Source organism: Stigmatopora argus, chromosome 6, assembly GCF_051989625.1.
Source record: "Stigmatopora argus isolate UIUO_Sarg chromosome 6, RoL_Sarg_1.0, whole genome shotgun sequence".
Taxonomy (NCBI): domain Eukaryota; kingdom Metazoa; phylum Chordata; class Actinopteri; order Syngnathiformes; family Syngnathidae; genus Stigmatopora; species Stigmatopora argus.
In genome coordinates, this window is record NC_135392.1 from 4034998 (window position 1) to 4056170 (window position 21173).

At 38.6% G+C, this 21173-nt stretch overlaps 2 protein-coding genes across 12 annotated transcripts in view; one reads left to right on the forward strand and one right to left on the reverse strand.

The window, feature by feature from the left end:
* Positions 1–1316: 1316 nt before the first annotated feature.
* The window catches only part of r3hdm2 (R3H domain containing 2), a 58326-nt gene continuing 38469 nt past the window's right edge, over positions 1317–21173 (forward strand). For 2 of the 11 annotated variants that reach the window (XM_077602139.1, XM_077602151.1), the window contains exons 1-6: positions 1317–1489; positions 4469–4584; positions 10535–10758; positions 10832–11032; positions 11107–14419; positions 14761–14838. The gene's annotated coding sequence lies outside the window, so the exon portion shown is untranslated. The remainder of the gene's footprint in view (positions 1490–4468; positions 4585–10534; positions 10759–10831; positions 11033–11106; positions 14420–14760; positions 14839–21173) is intronic. The other 9 variants (XM_077602152.1, XM_077602153.1, XM_077602141.1 and 6 more) reach the window with 8 other exon arrangements.
* LOC144075276 (inhibin beta B chain) lies at positions 10005–13371 on the reverse strand. Its single transcript, XM_077602155.1, has 2 exons — positions 12625–13371; positions 10005–11288 (listed from the first exon to the last, which is right to left on the reverse strand). Exons 1-2 carry the CDS (start codon positions 12971–12973, stop codon positions 10519–10521), a joined length of 1119 nt encoding a protein of 372 aa, XP_077458281.1. The 5' UTR covers positions 12974–13371; the 3' UTR covers positions 10005–10518.

The following is a 21173-nucleotide window of genomic DNA, read 5'->3' on the forward strand; positions in this document are numbered from 1 at the left end:
TTGCTTAGTAGCGAGATAAGTGGCTTTTAAAGTAAGAGAGAGTAAGTGCTTGAACAGTTGGTGACCTGAATGAAGGCCCGGACTCCATCGTCCAGCGGTCCCGTTTTGTCAATGAGCGTCTCGGGACTTAACGTCCCCCATATAGCCACCAAATCCCAGAGTTCTTGGCCCTCAAAGTGGCCCACAGATGCCGGGACCATATGCCGGCGTCCGCAATCCCGTGCCGCTTTGTCAATGGGCGGGATTAGAAACTAACGGACAAATCCACTTCAAGCGTAGTGGACTTGTGTTGCTATTTTAGCTCAGGAATCCATGCAACTTTTACTTTTATACCGAAATTTCCAAATTTTCCGAACCTGTTAACGCTGATAACGTAAAAAGCCAACGGGGATTTTTGCGGCAACAAAAAAAGGTTGTGGAGGTCATTGATTGGACGCTGGGCAATTGTTCAAAAGGAGAAATGATAGTCAGGGATTGAACAAGGATTACCGAAAAATTGATAAATACTCACTTTGGCTAACTGGTTAGCATGAACGCAACCATTTTTTATTATATTCACTCGTTAACTGAGTATGAGGGAAATCGGCGTCCAATCCATTTTTACGGGATGTGCTGAAAACCATTATTGTTGTCAATAGCAGAAAAACGCTTAAAATTAAGATTAAGATTTCTAAACAAAATACATTTACAGTGCAAAATAAACCAGGCCCAACTCATTTGAGTGTATCTTTATTTTTATTTTAATAAATTTATTACAATCTGTTTTAAAATACTTTTTTCTCAACTCTATTTTGTAAAAATTTGCCTATTTTTTTGTTTGCATTTTCATTTTTTTTTTACATTTGATTTTTCTCCCTATCTTGAAATAACTCCATTCATTTCCTCTGAAATTTAATATTTTGCATTGCTTGAGTTTGACTTTGATTTATTTAATAAGCACATATTAAACTAAATAAACTATTATTTAAACTATTATTTGATAAGTGACAGCACATATTAATCAAGATAATCACATTCCTGTTAATGAATATATTTTTCCATCACAAAAGGCTGCAAATTCCAAAAAAAAATTGAATTACAGAAGATATTTTACCCCCAAAAAACCCACAAACACTTTCAATTTGACCCAATGACATGAATATGTTTCATACTATGCAATTCCTTTTAACCTTGCTTGAATTACATGATAATTTGAGTATGTGAGGATGCTAAATCTCGTCCAATCAGGTTCTCGGAGGGGACAGAAGGCATCTGTGGCTAAGTAGCACGACACCTGCTCACCTTTCCCATCAGCAGCAAAATCCAGGAGAATCTTTTGAAGGGGATTTTCTTTTTTTTTCCATTGCAGATGGTCACTTGCACACGTTTTCTTCGGCCCAATGGAGTGACAGTGCCTTTATATATAAGGCCACACTCTCACTTCCTCTTTTTGGTCCGCCAGGGGTGCAACGCTCGAGGACACTCGTCCGCAGAAGACACAAATCTGCAGGTAGGAATCGAACACTGATTGCAAACAAGTCAATGCATGCATAGTTTTATTAACATTATATCATTGGAACATCTAATATTTACTTTTTAGTATGTGAAAATCAGTTTTTGGTGGAGTGAACTGCTAAATTCAAATTTTTACTGTAAAAAATGTCTTATGATGGATTATAATGTATTCATTTTGCATCATAGAAGGCCAGAAAAGTCATGTTTTAGGTTGAAAATCATCATCTAGAACACGTTTTAATGCCAAGGGTGAAAGATATTTGCAAAATTTGCTAAAGTGTACGCAGGAGGTTCAGATTGTATTATTTTATATTTTTATTATTTTTATTTGCTCTTATTTTTGTAGTGCTATACAGGGTTTGTGCATTTATTGTGTTATGTTTATATATTATCACATTTGCTCTTCCATGCAGTTTAGTATGTGAAAATCAGCTTTTGGTGGAGTGAAAAGCTAAATTCAATTTTTTTACTGTAAAAAATGTCTTGTGATGGATTATAATTTATTAATTATGCATCAGAGAAGGCCAGAAAAGTCATGTTTTAGGTTGAAAATCATCATCTAGAACACGTTTTAATGCCAAGGGTGAAAGATATTTGCAAAATTTGCTAAAGTGTACGCAGGAGGTTCAGATTGTATTATTTTATATTTTTATTATTTTTATTTGCTCTTATTTTTGTAGTGCTACAGAGTTTGTGCATTTATATTGGTGTTTATATATTGTCATATTTACGCAGTCAGAACAATTTTTCATGCCAATGTTATATTAGATGAAAGAAGACAGCTGTTCATATTTAAGTGTGTATTTGGTAAACATAAAAAATATAATATATTCGTGTGTTGTATGCCAGTGTGAGTGTGTGTGTGTGTGTGTGTGTGTGTGTGTGTGTTTCTTTTTTTGTCTTCCGCCTACGGCTCAAAATTAACCAGTACTGTATGTATAATTTTTTTTATTAATTTGTTTTTTTATATATATTTTGATGTTTTTGAGCTTTAACTTCAATTCCAATAGTTTTAAATTTGATGGCATCCTTAGGAAAATTAACTATTTATTATATCTCAGTATCTATCAAAAGTCAACCTTGATATCATAACACATGCAACAACAAAAAATTAGGTTAGACAGATGTATTCTATTTTTCCCCCAAAATATGATGTCATTATTTGGAATTTGGATGCTCTGCACTCACTACAATAATATTTTTTAAATGGATATGTGTCTCGTTTATATATCAAAGAGCCTTCTTAATAATTCAAGTGATTTTCATTGTCTTAATGTAGTTGGCAGTGTATTCCACCTAGCGGTCGTCTCTAGTAAGTGCATACAAAAAATTCTACTAACCTAAAAGTTTGTAAAAGGTTTCTTTTCTCTTTTTTTATTTATTTTTTAACTAGAAAGAGTAATTCAGTGAGTTATAGTAGTGACAGGGTGTGAATGAATCATTCATTCTGGGGAGAAAAAAAATACATATTTTGACTTACTGCGGATGTGAATTTAGTTTTTTCCAACATATCGCAAAAAGTAACATTTTACAGACCTAAATAATTATTCAAAAAAATGGAGACATGAGGAACATACTGTACTAAAAATACATACATGTACATATCAGCTAAAACGCGTGTTATTTCCAAACTACCACTAGAGGGCAGCATCTCTTAACCACAACTATAGGACTGACTATAAAGTCAAACATGTTCCCTGTATACAAACACTATTTCTAAAACTACATTTTATACTACAACCACTACTTAAACGGTTAATATAGTGCATTTTTAAGATTATGGAATAGGATTATCTATAATCTGATTATTTTTTTTTATTTAACTTGACCCTATTTCTACCTTCCATTCATTTTTTTAAAGAAAGAGGTCACATGACATTTTCATCAAATGGATGGACCACTTTGTAGCACAAACAGAGTCACTGAGCGATGAAAACAGCAGCGAGAGTTAAAAAGTGAGGCCAACCGGTGTGCAATAACCTACTTAGGGTGTTTACTCTCCCTTGACAGAATTAGGTCCCGAGCAGGAACTGGACTTGTGCCGTAAGACCTGATGCTGAGGGTGGAAAAGTACACAGCGTGACATTAATTCCCTCATCCTGGACATTGTTGTGGCATTTTACACTTTTTCTAGCCAGTCTTTTCCAGTTCCAATGGACTGGAGATAAATAGTCGTCAATATTCAGGGTATAACTGTTTAAAAAGTAGCCGTAGTTTTTGGTTTTGAGGGACTTTGAGAAGTTGTAGGAGGTCCGTTAGAGGGAAAGGGCTAATAAAGCTCTCTCGGCTGATCTTAGGTCAGTTCATTTGGGTTTGGAGTGATCGCAGTAAGCAAGCAGGCATTAATTTAATTGGATTCCACTTGGTAGTAAATGTGACCAAGTGGCCTTCGTGACCTCGATATGCGCTATTGATGAAGTAGATGGCGATAAAAGAGCAAAAAAATCTGGTTTTTTTTGGGTGGATGAATAGTTTGGAGATGATTTTGTGATTGTGGTGACTTGAGTTTTTGGTCAGATTGTTGGGATGATTTGTTTACAAATAGGAGTGCTTTACATAGAAGTGAAAGTGGGAAATCATTAAGTACAAATTGATATTCGTTTGGGGATCTGATAGCTAATGGGAGACTAACAGTATTGATTTTTTTCTTTTTTAATAATAATAATAATCGGACATAGACTTTGTCATCATCATTAACTCAACAAAAGCCTAATAGTCATCATACCCAGATAACTGCGTATGACGAAATTGGTAATTTTGGGTCCAAATTTAATATTAATTGGGGAAAAACTGCAGTTTTTGGGAAAATCTTGAATTTTGGTAGTCCTATTAACATGAATTTTGGAATATTTTGGAATTCGGACATTGTGAATTAGGTGTAAATTCTATAAAGATTTTTGAAATAATGGCACTTTTATGACAAAGCAAGTTTCATTGAATTGAATCAAGTGAAATAAAATGGCTTTTATTGCAGGGATGCCAAGGAACTTCTGACCTATTATTGCAAGAAGTCATGGGAAGCGTCCAGCGTCCAATGGGCAATCCACTGAGGATCTAGTGAAGGTGTGATGTAATGTCAAGCTAGAACAGGTAATTGGGTCTGTCCTAATGGGATCATGCTGCGGATTTAAGTTATTTCAAGTGCTTCCTCCATCAGAGCATCAACATACATTGGTCACACTTAGCACTATATCATGTCCGTTAAAGCAGTGATGCCTCCTGTGTGTGTGTGTGTATATTTGACTTAACACTTTAATAAGTGAAGAGTTAAATACATTTGAAAAATCTATTTTATTTCATGTCATTTGTTAGAATTGCGAAAAATATAATAGCATCTCGTAAGATAAGAATTGAAGGCACTTGAATCAGAAACGAGCAAAATAAATAATTTGGATCATTTGTTGGAATTGGGGGAAAAAAGCATGTCTGGTAAAATAAGAATGGAAGTTGCTTGAATAAAAGACAGGAAAAGTAGATGATAAAAAATCCATTCTATTTTAGCAGGGTCGATTTTATTTTGATACTGAACTCACGGATGCTACTTGTTCTAAACTATAGGTGTCAAAGCGGCGGCCCGGGGGCCAAATCTGACCCGCTGCATCATTTTGTGTGGCCCGAGAAAGTAAATCATGAGTGCCGACTTTCTGTTTTAGGATCAAATTAAAATGAAGAGTATAGATGTATATTACATTTCCTGATTTTCCCCCTTCTAAATCAATAATTGTGATTTTTTAATCCATTTTTTCTGTGTTTTTAGTTCAAAAATCATTTTGGAAAATCTAAAAATATATATAAAAAGCTAAAATAAACATTGTTTTAGATCTACAAAAAAACTGAATATTTAGGGCTTTTAATCCAGTTCTTTTAATCCATTTATAAAAAAAATATCTAAATATTATATTTAAAATTGTCCAGCCCACCTGAAATCAAGTTGACGTTAAAGCGGCCCGCGAACCAACCCGATTTTGACACCCTTGTTCTAAACGGTAAGACAGAAGTGGAAAAGTGATGGTTTTTTTTCACTTTTGTTGACAGTTCAACCTTGCACTAATCCAATGATCTTGCATGATGTAAGCAACATTCACTGGTGACTGGTCGCGGGAAGGCATAAGCATAGGCACGGTGTCTTCCCAGGTTAGGCTGCCATGACGCTGCAAGGCGACGAGGCCAAGGTCACACCTTATTAACTCTCTCGAAAGGAGATTTTGTGGGATTGCGTGGAGTGAAAGATTAGCCTTTCATTGGCTAACAGTAGGTCAGTGTGTCAGTGTATCAGTGAGTCAGTAGGTTTTTCCGTTTTCTCCAATTTCGTGGCTTAGCTGCTTTCCATTGCTAGCGCCAATGCCAATCAAAGGGACTACTGAGCACCTTTCGTTCATTTTCTGACCCGCTTATCCTAAAAAAGGGTCGTGGGGGGTGCTGGAGTCTATCCCAACTAGCTACGGAAACCTTGACTCGGTGGCCAGCCACTCACGGGGCACCGGGAAATTAAGGACAACCAATCGGCGTTGGCTAAGGGCAATTCAGAGTGTTAAACCGGCTAGCCTAGCATGTTTTTGGGATGTGGGAGGAAACCGGAATACCCGGAGAAAACTCACGCAAGCCCAGGGAGAACGCGCAAACTCCACACAGTGAGGACCAACCTGGGATCGAACCCGCGACCCCAGAAATGTGAAGCGCTAACTACTCAGTTTGCGATAATATCAACTATAACTAGTCAAGTCACCTGCTCAGATTGTTTATTTCTATTACTTAACTTTCCATTTCATTTAATAACATCAAATTACGCCTTCAAAAATCGGGCAATGACTAAAATATGCTTTTCAAAGATGATCATCGTCAATTTGATTTATGCCCCTTTCGAGAAAATATTGTTTTTAATTGGGAAAAAGTTCACTGCTATTATACGTTCTGTTGTTATTGTTATTATCTGCTTCAATTATCTTTTGCTTATCAAGAAATTTTCAGGGATTTGAAGGGTTTTCATGAGATAACAATTTTTCCATTTAAAAAAAAATCCTTTTATACTTGAACAGCAGATGTCCTAAATACAGATATTAAACAGACGTTGTACTTTTGGATGAATTCAAAATAGTGTGGTAAAATAATGCTACTTTTTCATTATTATGGACATAAGCGTTCAACTTTTGTTTTGCTCGAATAAAACAAATACTACCTTTAGACGTTGTTTAGAGTCCATTTGGACTCCAATTCTATTGGCTGACCGGCAAAAAAGCTGCTGTCTTTGGCAAGTATCTTTCATGTGGGAAATAAATATTTGGAACATTCAAACCAGACAAAAGTCGGCTGGAACCGGCTCAAGGTTACCAGTGACTCTAACGATGACAAATGATATGAACGAAAATGGTTGGCCTTTACCAAGTCAGTAGTTAAATAACAAAACAAAACACTGATTTAAATGCATATTGGAATGAATGCAACCATCCTTTTTAGTGACATTTACTCAAGTTCGATATTTATTTAATAGCACATATTAATGAACATATTTATATTTATGTTCATGAACATATATATGTAAATATGTAAGATTGTAGCCGAGGGCTAATTCAATTTTTAGTCCCTTTTGTGTAGGTTGAAGATAAACGATGACACATACAAGACACACAGATACCTATGTAGCATAGTTTTAGACAGCATTGTGATCGCAATTTTGTTCATCCAATAGCCAGCCAGGCTTTAAGATGATTGGCCAAGAGTTTCAGAGACGGGAGTTGACGTATGTTAATTGGTATTGAGTTCCAGGTATGAAGAAAGATGATGCTTTGGCTAATTTAGCACTCTTATTTGTTGAAGGGAACTACACAGTCACCTCTAGAACCAGCCCTTGTTGATGTTGGAATTTTTTTGTACATTTTTTTTTAGTGGTTAGCGCGTTAGCCTCACATTGGGAGACCTGGGTTCAAATCCAGGTCGGTCCACCTGTATGGAGTTTGCATGTTCTCCTGCGTGGGTTTTCTCCGGGTACTCTGGTTTTCCCCCACGTTCCAAAGACATGCATGGTAGGCTGATTGGACACTCTAAAATTGCTCCTAGGTATGAGAGTGAGCGTGAATGGTTGTTTGTATCCTTGTGCCCTCTGATTGGCTGGCCACCAATTCAGGGTGTCCCCCGTCTCTGGCCTGAAGTCAGCTGGGATAGGCTCTAGCACCCCCGCGACCCTAGTGAGGATAAATTGGTTCAGAATATGAGATGACATCTTGCAGTGGAGGAACTTTGTGTTGGAAGATTTTGTAAACTAAAGTGGCATCTCCATATTTAACAGTATTGTCGCAGTTGAGCCGTTTGTTTTTTTAAAATATCTGATAGAATTCCGGAAATAACCCGTCCTCAATCAAATGACACGCCAGAGTAAAAGCAATGCAAGCATTAATTAGGACAACGTGGATTGGGATTCAAGCTTAGAACTTCTCAGATGCGCTCACCACAAAGGGCTGTTCACATGGAAACTCGGCTTTTGACCGCGTGGATGTCACGGATGTCGTAATTTATTTCGATCTGATCATTCACCCTCCAAGCGAAATAAAAGTGTGTGCATGCCAAGGGAATGTGACAACTGTTGACACGCCAAACACAGACGGCGATAAAGGCACTTTAATGTTTGGGTGAGCAAACACACCCTTTGCCTTACAGACCGCGGACTTCAGGTGACAGATAAAATTGCTCTTTTGGATGCACGTGGATAGAAAATGGGAAGCGGGGATGGGATTTATTTGTTGACTTATTTACCTAAAATGGATAAATGAGGATTATTTGTTTTTTTTATTCATAGTTTGTTTGAATTAGAATCAAGGAGATGTTGTTTTTTTAATTATTGCTACATTTTTAGTCATACAATTGGAAAATCAGTATTTTTTTTATTATATATATTTTTTTAGATGTAGTTTTAAGTATTTTGGAAACAATACAAGAAAAAATCATTTTAAATCTTTAGTCCTTACATTGAGAACTTCAAAAATGTTGTTGAAAAAAATGACCCAAAAAGAGCAAATATTACATCATTTTTTTGAGTCTCGATCTTTTATTGAGGACTTTTGTAATATTATTTTACCGAGACATGATTTACTTTAGCAGGCCACACAAACTCATTTGACCGATAGAACCTTTTTTTTAAAATTTAGATATGAGCATTTAAAATTTATTTATATTTTGTTTATATAAATACTGGTTAAGATGGATGAATGTCCCTAAATATGAACTTTGTGCAATAATGTAATGACTGACCACAGATGTATTCATTCATTTATTTTATCCCAAAATAGATGTATCCATTATGTCATTCAAAAATTACAATGAATTATTAAATTAAATAGAATATTTACATATAGAAAAATAAAAACATAACTACAGTCATGATGATGTTACAGTAAATTCACCCCTGAGGACAAAAATCACTCATTTAAACAAAAAAATAAAATAAAACCTGAGAAAATCCACAGCTCAATATTTGATTTCAATGGGTGTCTTCATATTACCCGGTTTGGTTCATACATATTTTTGTGCACAATTTTCTTGGGTTTTAAAGTGCGTATGATGGCAATAAAAGTATTTTACTACGAATAATTTACAATACATTTCTGCATTTAACAGTAAAATGACAATTCAAGTGAGGCAACAGATGTCTAGTCATTGTGTATGTCGTAAAATATCAAAGTATACAAAATATTCCAATAAAAAAAAGCATACTGGCATATGAATACAAACTATTTTAGAGGTTTTATAGATATTAGCATTAATACAGTCATACATCAGTATGGATGATGTCAAGTCCACTTTGGTGGAATCATTAACAGGCTTTATATTTTTTGGAAAGCTTCTAATTATACATCACACCAGTAAACTTTGGACTTTGACGATTTTAACACGGGCTGCACATGGCCATTTGACCCACCCAGCAACCCAACGTGCAGACCTTCACGTTACCCGACAACTGAGGCAATGGTGTCCCAATGTTTGCCAAATTATGACCTTGGGTTCACATGATGTTCTTGCTGCCTAAATGAAAAAGGCAGTTTGGGTCAACAGTATGGAAGAATGCTGATGAAGCAAATTTGGGGAGGTCCAAATTTGCTCAATAATGCCTCAATAAAGTTGGACTAATTGAAATCCCAATTGTTGAATTGTTGTATTCAGCTTTAAGACATTGTCTACTATTGACACTTTTGTCAATGGATTCATTGTGGTTATTTTGAGACAAATTTTAACCACTAAAACGGTTTTGTTATAGTATTTTATTTTTTATTTTTACCGTACAAATACCATCCGTAAAAAAAATAGACAAACTATATTTTTTATCTCAATTTTCTTTTTTTGAACTTCTTAATCATCATTTTTTTAAGAAAGAAAAAGCTTGGAAACACAAAATACTCTTTTTTTAAAGAATACAGTAAAAATATATTTTTTAATGTGTTTACTTTTTTGATAAATAAAAAAACAAAAGGCGAAAAACAATAAATATTCCCGTATTTATTTTCTTTAGTTTTTAATGCCAAAAAATGAAAACTGCACAAATATTCTTTTAAATCCAAAATTGATTTTTTAAAAACAATAAATTAAATCATATTTTTGATTGAGCTTTGAAGGAGGACCAGAGTTAATATTTTAAATATGATTTTAGTTAAAAAAAATAGAATAAAGTGTGACGTCAATGCACATAATTTACTTCTGCGTGCCTCAACAAATAATGCAAATATTTTTTTAAATTCAAAATATTTTTTTAAACAATAAATAAAATTATAATTTTGACTGAGCTTTCATGAAGGACCAGAGCTAATATTTTAAATATGATTTTAGTTTAAAAAAAAAGAATAAAGTGCGACGTTAATGCACATAATTAGCTTCCGCGTGCCATACAAAATAATGCAGCGGGCCCGATCTTGCCCCCGACCTTTAAGTTTGACAACCATGCTGTAATTTGCCAACTCCTCGCTGGGAAAAAACATTCTCCTTCTTTTACCACAGAAAACGAGGCGTCCTGCACTTCACATAGTAAATATGAAATGACTTTTATGTGCACCCGCAGGATTCTACGATCATGTCAGGCACGTCGGTTTTAATGATACTGTGTTGCGAGTTGAAGTACACCATGGACAGAGCCTGGCGCTCGGTGGGAACGCAGCACGAAGACACGGCCGTATTGAGCCCGTTCCCCTTCAGCTGGCTCAAGACGGTAGCGTGGAAAGACGACGCGATGCCGGGCGACCCGGCCAAGTGGTGCGGGCACTGCCCCATGCAGTAATTCATGTGGTAACCATCGGGCGCGATGATCCAGTCGTGCCACTGAAGGTCCTTGAACTTGATGTAAAAGTCTTTCTTGCAGCAGACGGTGACGTCATCCCCGCACGTCAGAGAGCGTTTCTTCACCTGGTGTCGGGCGGGGTCGTCTCGGAGACGCACCTGGGCGACCAGGAACGGCCGAAACGGGGTGTCGGTTGCCGCGTCTTCCGGAGAGCAAAGATTTCTCCCGTCGTCTTCGCAGCGGACCTCTAAGTGAAGTCGTTTCTGGCCGCTGTCCATGAAGGTCTGCAGGGTGCGGCTGATGGGGAAGGTGTGCCAGTTGCTCTCCTGGAGCTCCAGGGTCTTCTCTACCACCAGGGTGCGGTTGGATTCGTCGCCGTCCACGGTGAGGAAGACCTGAGCCGGCACTGGCGAGGGCGACTTGGAGGAGCGAGCGTAGATCCAGAGGGAGGAACGTAACACTTGGATACTGCGCCCGTGCTCTTGGAGGAACTGGAAGGTAAGGCTGAGGTTTGCTTCGTCTCGGTGCGCACTTTCGGCTGTGGGGGAGAGTAGGCAAACAAATGAGGAATTTACATTTACGTGACATGTGACATCCAAGTGCACGTTAGGAAATGATTTGGATGTTAGAGGGCACGTTATAGTTCAGAAGGAACTTCCGAATATGGAGTCGCTTCCCATTCAGGTGCTTGAGCATTGACAGATAAAATTGGTATTTTGGATGCAAGTGGATAGAAAATGGGAAGTGGGGATGGGATTTATTTGTTGACTTATTTACATAAAATGGATAAATGAGGATTTTTTGTTTTTTTTTATTCATAGTTTGTTTTAATAAGAATCAAGGAGATGTTGTTTTTTTCATTATTGCTACATTTTCAGTCATACAATTGGAAAAACAATATTTTGTTTTTAATTACATGTTTTTAGATGTAGTTTTAAGCATTTTGGAAATAATATAGTACAAGAAAACAAATCATTTTAAATCTTTGGCCTATTGTGTCCCTCATGGCCTTCCCTCGTGTGATCAGATTTTGTAATCAACCCTTGTCTGTCTATTTAAACCCTGTGTGTTTGTCAGTCTTTGTTGGGATCCTCTGCTTTGTTTGTGTTATGCTATGTTGCCATGCTATGTTTCAAATTCCTTGAATTATAAGTCCTTAGTTCACAGGTGTCAAAGTGGCGGCCCGGGGGCCAAATCTGGCCCGCCGCATCATTTTGTGCGGCCCGAGAAAGTAAATCATGAGTGCTGACTTTCAGTTTTAGGATCAAATTAAAATGAAGAGTATAGATGTATATTAAATGTCCTGATTTTCCCCCTTTTAAATCAAAAATTGTAATTTTTTAATCAAATTTTTTAGTTCAAAAATCATTTTGTAAAATCTAAAAATATATGAAAAAAACTAAAATAAACATTGTTTTAGATCTATACAAAACTGAATATTCAGGGCTTTTAATCCAGTCTAAATATTATATCCAAAATGGTCCAGCCCACATGAAATCAAGTTGACGTTAAAGCAGCCCGCGGACCAACCCGAGTCTGACACCCCTGATTTAGTGTCCAATCAGCCTAACATGCATGTCTTTGGAATGTGGGAGGAAACTGGAGTATCCGGAGAAAACCCACACAGACCCGGGGAGAACATGCAAACTCCACACAGTAGGACCGACCTGGATTTGAACCCACCCAGGTCTCCCACTGTGAAGCCGACCCGCAAACCACTCAAGCATTAAAATAAAAGTTTGAATCCGTACATACAATTTGATAAAAGATCAGAGTTTGTAAACTAGCTTTGAATAAATGTGAATAGGTAACACGCGTAAAAGTATTTTGAAACACTTGTTAAGAGTACATCAAGTCCTTTGAAGCAAACTTACTTATATCGGCAAAGCTGACAATTTCATAGCCCTGGTCTTTGGAGGGCACATTGTTGTCTAGTTCCAGGGTTCCATCCTGCCTGACTGGTCCTGCATGAAGTTTGCGCAAGGCAGTCAGCAGAGCCACCCGAGGAACCACCTGAGAGATCTTGGGTCTCTCCTTCAGCTGCAGCTTGTCCAAAATCTGCTGTTTGGCCATCTCCACCATCAGCATCTCCTCAGCCTCCCTCCCCAAGGACCGGAGTCCACAGGACGCACAACCCGAGGGGCTCCCACGTACCCAAAGAAGACCCTCCCAGAGCAAAATGGCCCAGAAGAAAAACGCGCACCAGGAGAACATCTGCGCCATTGGATTATCAGGTCTCAAAACTGCACCCAGAAGAAAAAAAAGTTTTCAAATTGAGGTCCTGGTCCGCAGCTGGAGAGTCGAGTGATGTCTCGGCGTCCCGCTGGTGAAGATATCTGCTGTAATCCACCAAAAGTGGTGACACGTTGGAGGACGCACCAATGAGCGCACCGGGGGCGCCGTGCGAGGAACTTGGCGCATCTGCGGACGCAAAACGCCCGAAATCCGGGAAAGGTAAACAGCGATGGAACGGTGTGTCATTTATAAATGCACAGAAATCGTGCCATCACCTCACTGGACCAAAGTTGAACCGAGGGGTGACCTTTCACCCACTTCCAACACGCTCCACCACAACGTCAAGTGCGTACGTCACCTATCATTAAACTTCCATCGCAACACTTAAATATCACTTAAAACCCTGTATTCACGACTTTTCTGCACATTTAACCGGCAGAATCCTAAATTATTCAATGATCGCTTTTTTAGAATCAGTTATTACATCTCCAAAATAAATACTCATTGTTTTCACCTATAAAAAGTTCTCATGTGTGCTTTTATTCATTGCAATCAATACAAAAGCAAGTTAAAATCAGTCATACGACCAGGGTGTGTATTTTCTCAGTAAAACATGTATTTGGTTAAATTAGTCTGGTGCGTACTTTTAAATATTTATACCAATACAAATGCAGGTTGGTTTTACGGCACGAGTAAGAAGCGCATGACTGCCAACATGTGGCGAATTAACGCAACTACAACATTTTCTTTTAAGCAGGAAAAGTTCCCATTTCAAATGGTCATAAAATTCCTATTATTTTGTTTATTCCGTTTTCTTAACCAGTCTTGATGCTGGGATGGACTTGAAGATGTTGTCTTTCTGTTTAACTCTCTGGAGCAAAGTTTTTTGGGGAACATTTATCAAAAAAGAATATGCTAATTTCCTACTGTCATGCAAGAGTAAATGAAAACTTGACTGGGATTGCACCACACTTTAGGTGTTAGTAGTCTTGTTTTACCCTTTAATATTAGCTTTACGATCCATTTGGACTTGAAATGAGGTCAAAATAAAGTGTAAATTCGTCACCAGATTAGTAGACGTTCGGTTTTTGTGTAATAGCGCCCTCTACCGAACAGGAGGACTCCATCGACGGAAACTATCGATGAGAGGAGGGGTGAGCGAAAAAAAAAAGTGACGCCGCCACAGTGTACACACACTCACAAGCCAGAGCTGAGGCAGCGGGTGGGAAATTGAGTTTCATTTCTTTTTTTTCTTTACTTTTCCATTCATCTTGACCCGCTGTCGATTGGGCCTCTTATTGTCGGCGGATCCGAATGTCTCGATCGTGAGTCAACGCGGCGAGGCTGGCTCACGCGCTGCTATTTTGACAGTCCGGTGAACCAGCACCAGCACCAGCACCACCACCGCTATCCACAGGCTAACATTAGCCTCCGGTAAGTCACATAAGGGCAGTGAAGCTAACGACACATAGCTAGCGCTTTTTCATACCGATCTCAGCCTAAAAAGCCATTTTCCGAAAACGCGTGTTTTGGCCTCGCTTGCTAATACGGATGAGATTTGTTAGCTTGATTTAGAGAAAAGGCTAGTTAGCTGGCTAGCGTTAGCCTAGTGCTGTATGTGTGAGTGTGTTTGGCTAATTATATGCGCCGGGGGAGGAAGCGAAGGAGGCGAGCTGATACGGTGTGTGCTAGCTATTGTTAGCTTATGGGCTTGTGTGGCTAATATCGCTACCGATCCTTGGTTCTGACCACACGGATCATCTGTTTTTCTTCAGATTCAACTTGAGAGCGAGAGAGGGGATTTTTCAACACAGATCCCCCCTTTTTTTTTACCCCCGTCTTCAACTAGAAAGGTAAGCCGGATCATTTAAATGTCTGAAATGTTGGTGAATTTAAGAGTCATGTTTTAAAGTTGCCTTCGAACCCCATGCCTGGTGATGTTGAAAGAAATGGCCATTCGAGTGGATTGAATGAGAATCGAATGAGGTGGTGCTACTTCGAGGAGCTGAACGCCTGCTTGCCTGTGACAACACCATGTTATTTATACCCGTGCAGCAACCATAGAGAATTCAATAGTGCAGGAGATGATACCAACTGAAAGCAAACCAACTTAAACTACGTATACGGTCGGTGGATGAAAATAGTTTGTGTGCGTCAGTTTAATTTTCTGATTTTCCTATAAATATCAGCAAATCAACACTTTTAAAATGAATAGAAATCACCTAGAGCAGTGGTCCCCAATCACCGGTTCATGGGTCGGTAGTGGTCCGAGAACCATCTGGTGCCGGTCCATCAGAGAAATGCATATTAATGTTTTCAATCTCTCCCTCCTACTTGAAATGAGAAAAGTTGTTAAAGTTGTTGTAATAATACAGTGGTACCTCTACATACGAGCTTAATCCGTTCCGGGACTGAGCTCGTATGTCGATCTTCTCGTAACTCGAGCGAACGTTTCCCATTGAAATGAACTAAAAGCAAATTAATTCGTTCCAACCCTCTGAAAAAACACCCAAAACAGGATATTGGATTGGCAAAACATTTTTACTTGTTCTAATTCACCATCTATTGACAAAGTAACAAATAACGATTGGTTTAATAGTACTAAAATGTGTTTAATAGAACTAAAATTAGACGCAGAGGTTACACAGACCTACATAGAAGCAGGGAGGGATTCGGGGGGACTTTATCCACGGCAACACACTCGTAACCGAACAAACAAATTTAAATTAACTTGGATGAATATATACAGACACACTCAAACATACGTTTAATGTAACTTTACACAAAACTGAATTCTAATTTTGTTTTAATTTTTTTAACCTTCTGGCCGGGTTAGCTGTTTGCCACGCCTCCACCCTCACGTTCGCTATCGATGGGCTGTTTGCTGTTGTATTCCCTTCAAAATATTCCAAAATGATGCACACAAAGGTCCTCACAATAGGATAACGCACGACCACTTGCCAACGACAAGTAGTCTTGAATGAGCGATCGCGGGAGCTAACAGGCTAAGGGGGGGAAACACTGAAAAAATGCAACAGCTCAGCCTACCCACGTGTTGATTGTGGGTAATGAAGTTTTATTCTGAGAAAGGGTGCCATTGTCTATCGGTGTTGTGTGCACGAGTATACTTCATTACCCAGAAATCCCTCTTTTTGCCTGTGCATGTGCGTTTTCTGGTCCATGTGTAGGAGAAACTTGTGTGAAGAAATCGTTCAGTGCTCGTAGATATCTGTTATACACGAAAGAGATGCGGCAAAAAAAGACTAAACAGCCTCTCATGTCATGGCCACCTGGCTTTCTCGCATCTCGAATTTTTTCTCGTATCTAGAGCATCTCGTAGGTAGAGCTGCTCGTATGTAGAGGTACCACTGTAATAACTAATTGTTATTATGCTAGGGAGTTGTTTTTTTCCCCCATCGTGGACAATGTCCGTGCCCCCAAAAGGACATTGTCCGTGCCCCCAAAAAACAGGAAGGTAAGCAGGGTTCGTCTCAGATGGACAAAGGAGAAAAACGGTGCCTAATCTAATGGGTGTAGAAGCTATAGTGTGTGGGTGCTGTTTTTTTAATTTTTTTATTTATTTTTACCTCATTTCTACCTCTTTTGTCTGTATCAGTGTTTTTGTGCTGGCTTAACTGACGTCATGTTCATTACACAATGGCTGGGCTCGCAAGCAGTGCCATTTTTTTCCGTTTAAACATTTCCTGCATTATCAAAGCTCTTAAGAAATCTGCAATTTGCATACTTCAATACTTTGGGCAACCGTATTTTACATTAAGGTAATTTCCACTAGGTGTTGTCTATTGCTTTAAGAAAAACAGTCTGCCAAAATGCCCGGCCTGAAACTGGAACAGTCACTTCACAAATGCACTAAAAATGTACAAATTTGAATGGTGGATTCCAGAGAAAGAGGGACTATCATAGGTAGAGAATCTAGTCCAAAAAACGCATTGACGTGAAATAAGTGGAACATTAAGAGTACTTCTGCCCTACAGTATCTCTTGCATCCAACTGTAGGCCATGGGCGCTTCTTTGTTGATACTACATAGCTGTTGAGGGTATCTAAAGCTGTTTTGCCGTAACATCTGAATATATAATAGTTAAGATTCGCATTTTGGCAGCGAGTAACTATTGCCTGGAAGCCTTGTTTTCCTTTTACGGCTGCTTGGATAGCGCATGTAAGACGTACCATGTTTGTAAAGGTGACCAATTGCTGATAACTGACTGGTTTGAGGACAAAAAGCAAGCAACTGCTAGCAACTTCACCATTTTGACACCTGATCTGGAAATAGATGAGGTGCTCGTCGTCACACAAGGTGGGATCATTGCGCAGAATGTTCGGACATCTGTTCTTTGGGTGAACAGTATTGTCGTGTTTTGAGATCACGTTTCGTCAATGCAATAAATGATGTTAAAAATGAAAGCACTGTGAGTTCTACAATGCAAAACTGCTTTACAGAACATCAATTACCATTTGTTGTAAAGTAAACCTGACTATCATTGCTTGTTAGCATGGATTGTAATCCTACAGGTGGTCAAGGATAAACACAGCAATTGTTGCACTTTTAATCTCTTTATTGACCAAACAGTGAAAGATTAAATGCGTAAAAAGCACATTGCCACGGTGCAACTGACGCACAGACTGGCTGATGGTCAGCCACTTAAGAACAATCATTATTATCGTACTATCTGATTCGCTGATGGAAAATAGGGACAGTTTTTTCTACCTATTGTAGAAACTATAAAATATGGGATTATCACCTTCCCAGAAGTGCGCCGGATCATTTTTATGTCGCTATACACTGCAATATGTTCTGTGTGCTTAGCTTTGCTGAATTACCTAGATAAAATATTTATACGAGCTGAGATGGCAGACATGAAAACGTTTTTTTTTTCTCAAAAAAATGTGTTTCATAGAAGTGATGTCATTGAAAAAAAGCAATCGTAATCCCCAAAATGCATTTCTCGGCTTTATTCGTCAACACGCTATCCATATCGGTTAGTCTTTAAATGTCTTCTTTGCAGCAGCAGTGGAAGAAGAAGAGTGGCTTTTTCGAGTGAGATTTGAAGAGCTATTTATAGATCTCTGCCAGCAGAGCACCATGCGTGGTGTTGCTGCTGCTGCTCCCATCCCTCTCTTCTCCTCATACTGTCTCCATCTTTACTCCTTCCTTCTCATCTTTCATCTCTGTTTGTTTTCACCCCTGCACCCAGCCCCCAAAAAGCAATGTTTCCACTTGTATCTGCCATAGTTTGCTTTGAAGTCAATTATTGATCAGGTGGATGGGGTGGTGACGGGCTATATATCTTCGCCTGGTTGCTTTTGCTGGCGTTACTGCAAAGCTCGGAGGGTAACGGTGCAATTGCATGACAGTAGAATCTCTTGCATCGAGCACAATTAGTTGATATTGACTGTCTTTTGAGCGGTTTACGATGGACTTGAATTTATAAAGTGGCACCGTAACCCTAATTTGTACAAAAGTTATTAAGCTAAAAAAAACTTCCAAACAAAGAGCATTGCATTTTCTAAGCACGTTTTCTTTCCAAGTGAGCACGTGAACAAATCATCAGAAGAACATTGCCCCAGATTTATGGTTGCTCAACAATCTCCATTTCAGCAAATTCCAGTCTCATCAGTTTTAATTTATTTCCGTAATGCTTGTGTTTCTGATTCTGTCACAAAAGGTGAGAAGTAGCTTAACTTGTCCCTTGATACAGAGAAAATAACACACTACGTTGCTTTGGCTAGATCTGGCTAAATTGCTTAAACCACAGGTGTCAAAGTGGTGGCCCGGGGGCCAAATCTTGCCCGCCGCATCATTTTGTGCGGCCCGAGAAAGTAAATCATGAGTGCCAACTTTCTGTTTTAGTATCAAATTAAAATGAAGATTATAGATGTATATGATATTTCCTGATTTTCCCCTTTTTAAATCAATAATTGTAATTTTTTAATCCTTTTTTCTGTTTTTAGTTCAAAAATCATTTTGTAAAATCTAAAAATATATACAAATATTTTCTAATTTCCACTTTAATATGGAACATAATTTAAAAAAATGGTTTCCTTTTGAAATGAAAACCAATTATTAAATAAATAATTTTCTCTTACTAAGAAAAAAACCTCAAATCTATAAAAAATGAATATTTAGGGATTTTGATCCAGTTCCTTTAATCCATTTAGGAAAAAAAAATCTAAATATTGTATCTAAAACGGTCCGGCCCACATCAAATCGAGTTGACATGAATGCAGCCCGCGAACCAACCCGAGTCTGACACCCTTGTCTTAAACCATTGATGGGTTTTTAAAACCTCAACACTAAAATAGACTATTCAAGTGGTTTGGATTAAAATGTGCATCTCACTTTCGGCAAACATGCTTTAACAGGTCTTGTAAAAGGATAAAGATACAAACACACGGCTAAGAACAAACAAAACAAGACCAAATATAAGGCTATTCTTAAAAGTCATGGTTAAAAACACTTGGAGAGCTCTTAAAGAAGTTGTAACATAGTTTGTAGAAGGTGGGAGCACTTGGTTAATGAATAGTGGGCTGGAAGTGTTGATAAATGTTGACATTCTTAACTGAGAGCTACAGAAATGCTATTTCTTGAAGCTAATTCTCTTGACTTTCATTGCCTGTGTGGTGATAGCGTTAGCAGCACTGAACTGTTTATCTCTAGTATCTTTGGCCACTGATCCCCGCTTAGTACCTTCCCTCTTTATCCATCCTCCTTACTAAGCCTTGCACCTATTTCTTTCGCCATCCCACGAAAGACATGAACAGCACGCATGCTAGGTTATAGCAAAGGTGTGGCTTGGATCACTCAGACAAATCATTGGACCGCATTGGCACTAACTTCTATTTTATCCTCGCTCATAGGCTGCCCTGAGATTCCATTTTTACACTTAATTCAATGCTCAATAATTGATTTATCAATCCTTTAAAAACGCCAGTTGTTTTGAAGACGGAAGGGTATTGTTTCCAGTGGTGGTCCGTGCATTTTGTCGTAGCGATGGCTAATCACTAGCCAATCATAGTTGGTGAAAGCAATGACGTATCCCTACGCCTGCGACAATGCATTGTGGTGTTGCCAACTCGAAATCTGATTGGTTAAAGCAACAGTCTTATCGACGCTTGTTTAATGCAGCAGAGCCTGCAGAACTGATTGTGAAGGCCTTGAGGCAGATTTCGGACCTGGCAACAAATAATGGCTGAAATGTGATTGGTTAAATGCTTCAATATGAAAACACACATCTGGAAGCAGTGCAACCAGGGGGAAAAGCAATGGAAGGAAGCCAACAGACAATTTGGAATCATTTAATAAGTACTGATGGCCAAAATATAATATATGATTCAGATATTTCTTAGACCAGCAGAGCAAGCCTTCAAGGCCCTGACGGCCCGGCACTGATTGTTTCCATGTCATTGGAAGACTGTTTCATGCTCGATTGTTCTTGGCTCTTTTGATTATTTTGGGAACCGTGTACACTTTTTCATAATCATCTTGGTTGCATATTTCCTCAATAAATCAAAGATGGTGCTCGACGTTCTCATCTCGCAGATGGAAGCCCGGTTCCGCGTTAGCCAACCGAAGCACAAAGCAGACATCCCTCGACGTCTACCTTATTCTGAGCTCTCCGCAGATAGTTGCTTTGATGCTGAACTTTTGACTTCCGTCTTTCGTCGTCACTGGTGCTGCGGGGAAAACATGCAAATATGTCGTCTTTAGGGATTAAGGCTTTCCCAACTAATGAGTTTTTTTTTCTTTCATTATTTTTTGGTCCGCTATCTTCTCTTTTATATCCCCTGGATTTTTTTTAACCATTGCAGCAGTGATGCACTTTGCCATCAGCTGTCAGCAGTTAAGACTGCAAGAGAAGTTCACATCAACCTTCAGGTTCTTTTACACGGCGATTCTGTAATTCAGCAGCTTTTGCCTGTGGATACCAAATCCTGTGAAGTGGGATAATGCCGCAGCCTTACGTTTTTACAAAGCATCATCCAGGACTGGTTTTTTTTTCCCACCTATCGTCCAATATCGGTAACTTCTCACCACTTCCTAATTTCTTGATATTTGTATTTTACATATATTGATAGTTTTGAAGTATCTGTAATGAAGACATAAAGCTAGGGTGTCAGACTCGGGTTGGTTCGCGGGGCGCATTAACGTCAACTCGATTTTATGTAGGC

Bases quoted from the DNA above. Each gene is read 5' to 3' on its own strand.
- LOC144075276 (XM_077602155.1), bottom strand. From the start codon at position 12,973: ATGGCGCAGATGTTCTCCTGGTGCGCGTTTTTCTTCTGGGCCATTTTG. The intron at 11,289-12,624 runs GTAAGTTTGCTT...TCTCCCCCACAG, and splicing joins TGTCAGCTTTGCCGATATAA to CCGAAAGTGCGCACCGAGAC.